At 37.9% G+C, this 2,735-nt stretch overlaps 1 protein-coding gene across 1 annotated transcript in view; it reads right to left on the reverse strand.

The window, feature by feature from the left end:
- Window positions 1–2,317, reverse strand: part of LOC108229489 (interleukin-17 receptor A) — a 7,471-nt gene extending 5,154 nt beyond the window's left edge. The window contains exons 1-3 of the mRNA XM_017405160.3: window positions 2,066–2,317; window positions 1,316–1,340; window positions 696–817 (exon numbers count right to left, since the gene is read on the reverse strand). Of these exons, the coding sequence (XP_017260649.1) occupies window positions 696–817; window positions 1,316–1,340; window positions 2,066–2,188 (270 nt within the window). The 5' untranslated portion in view covers window positions 2,189–2,317. The remainder of the gene's footprint in view (window positions 1–695; window positions 818–1,315; window positions 1,341–2,065) is intronic.
- Window positions 2,318–2,735: the final 418 nt, after the last annotated feature.

Here is a 2,735-nt window from a genome sequence, read left to right on the forward strand (position 1 = left end):
GACAATCCAGAAATGCTCATGAATGTCAGTTTAGAAGCTATCAAAGTTCTCAAATAAAGCACCTTTTGAGAATGTCAATGTTTGTTGGGAATTATCTTACAAAACTAGGAAGGATTTTTGGTTTATATATTAAAAGTTATGGTTGTTTATTGAATTTAGTAAAAAAAGAAAATCGCAACTTTTAGGAAAATGCCCCGCAAAATCCTGGAGGGATTGATATTGTTATTTAAGATTATAGTTTTTAAAGGTTTCTTTTTCTAAACTTGAGTAACTTTTTTCCAAGTCTTCAAATAAAAGTCCTTTGTTCGAACACAAAAACAAACATAGAAGTAAAAGCGTAGCCTTCTTCGAAGAAATACATTTAAATGAATCGGTTGCAGTCTTTCATGCAGCGATTGCTTTGAGTTTTAATAAAATCAACCCAGTGGTTCAAAAGATATTTCGCTAACGGACAGACAAATGAAGGGATACTATATACAGACCCTCGCTCGCCTTGTGCACCCACTTTCTATCTCTCTGGCTCCTAAAGAAGCCCTGCCATTAATGCATTTCACTATATTTAACATGTTATCACTTATTAAAAGTTACAAATAAATACACACACGTCCAAACGTTTGACTTTGGACTGATACCGCACCCAACACTGTTTCTGAAATAAATGAAAATAAAGTTCTGACATGATATGAGCCTCTCACCTTTTCCCCTGACGGACTTCGCATCTGAAGCTTGTCTTGGAAAGAATACCGAATGCACCGGTTCTCATTGGTGGAGAACACGAGAACGTGAAGCTCGGTGGCCTTCAGGTAATTTATACTTCCTGTTGACAAAAAAAGAAGCAGTTAGAATAATACATTTTACAAAAAAAAAATCAGTATATCCACTGCAGCATGTGGATGGATGGATGGATGGAGGGAGGAGGGAGGAATGGTTGGATGGATGGATGGATGGATGGATGGATGGATGGATGGATGGATGGATGGATGGATGGATGGATGGATGGATGGATGGATGGATGGGTGGATGGATGGATGGATGGATGAATGGATGGATGTTACCAGCAGCAGAAGTAGGATTAGCAGCAGATTATTTCAAAGAGAACAATATTTTTGAAGGATTTGACAAAATCTCAATACATTTTGATTAGAAGAGATTATTTTGAAAAGTATAGAAGTTACACATTTACAAAGTCAGAGCACCCATCTCCTAAACTCTGTGTTACAACATAAAAGACAACTGAGAAACATTAAAAATTTGTGAATTTGTTAAACAAGTAAGATAAGGAAATGTCAAAGGCGTTCATAAAAGTTTCACTCACTTTGCGTCGCTGTACAATTCAAATCCTGAGACAGGAAACAGAAGAACAACACATGAGTCTCACATTTAGCTTACAAATGTGTAACAAAATACACAAATTAAAAACGTGACAGTCAGTTGCCAAAGTTAAGATCATCTTATGCTGACAAATGACAAAAAAGTACATTTTGGCATCTATCTTGGATTGAGCTGACTCTAAAGTTAATCAGTTGCAGACGCACATCCACACTTTCTAAACATTACAAACACCTTCCACAATTTGTTAGTGCACGGAGTATTTGATGGAGGTCAGGCTGAACTACTACAGCACAAAATTTTAGAGTTATTTTTTAGTTATAGTCAAGTATTTGTTGGCTCTGGCAGCCATTTTGAATCTGGTTGACTCCAGTGGTTATTTAGTTGTAGAAGTACATCCAGTGTTTATTTTCTGCAAGCTTTGTTGAAATTCAGCCAGGGGTTCAAGGAATATTTTTGTAACACAAATTCTCTGACACACACACACAGACACGTGTACACGCACGCGCACACACACACTTCAGGAACAAAGATCATCCGCCTTCGCATTCCAGTGATATACTTCCTTTTATTTCCATTAAAGATGAGTAAAGTACAAAAAAGTACACAGATTATATTTATTACAATCAGCACTTTTTACCCCGTCAAACACTTCAGACTTTTTTATAGCATTAGTTCGTTTTTTGTTTGTTTTTTTAAGGACTAATTCAGTAAATATCTGTGAACTCCGTCTCACCTGTCGCGAGCAGTTGAGCGCGTGACCTGATAAAATGTCCAGCGCGGACGACAGCGTCGCGCACAGAACCAGAACCAGAACCGGAACCGCGGTCCGAAGAAGAGCCATCTTCACAAGACACATTTCCAACAGACTTTCGAACCGAAAACGCCGCGACAGCAACAACGAGGTGACGCAGGTAATGTAGAAAACACTTCCTTGTGAGAAAATCCCCACCGCAGCTGACAGGAAAAAGTTGACTCGTGCTGCTTTCAATGGTCTCGGAATTTAGATACTCATGTCGAAGTAAGAGATTTCCGGATGCTTGTTTGTTTTTGTTTTTATTCGATAAAGTCGTGCCACACAAAATGACAAACCAAGCATCTAAAAACAGTGTTTTACACAGGCCAGTTAAAAATTAGGTTTGTTTTTTTCCATATTAGCCTTTTGATAACGAAGAAAACGACATACCCCCGCTGAAATCCGCGGCGCAGTGAACGCACCACCAGGAAGTTTTTGCTTTCTTGTTGATATTTGTTCCTAAGAATGTTTCAGTTACACTGATCTTCCTCCTCCCTCAGTGATTTAATGCAGTCATTTTTTTAATGAAGCTGAAACTAAGTTTTAAAAGTTAAGACGTACATACATGAAAAGGAACAGAGGCAAAAAACAGTAAAACAGAAGATAAAAT

This window comes from Kryptolebias marmoratus, linkage group LG1 (assembly GCF_001649575.2).
Source record: "Kryptolebias marmoratus isolate JLee-2015 linkage group LG1, ASM164957v2, whole genome shotgun sequence".
Taxonomy (NCBI): domain Eukaryota; kingdom Metazoa; phylum Chordata; class Actinopteri; order Cyprinodontiformes; family Rivulidae; genus Kryptolebias; species Kryptolebias marmoratus.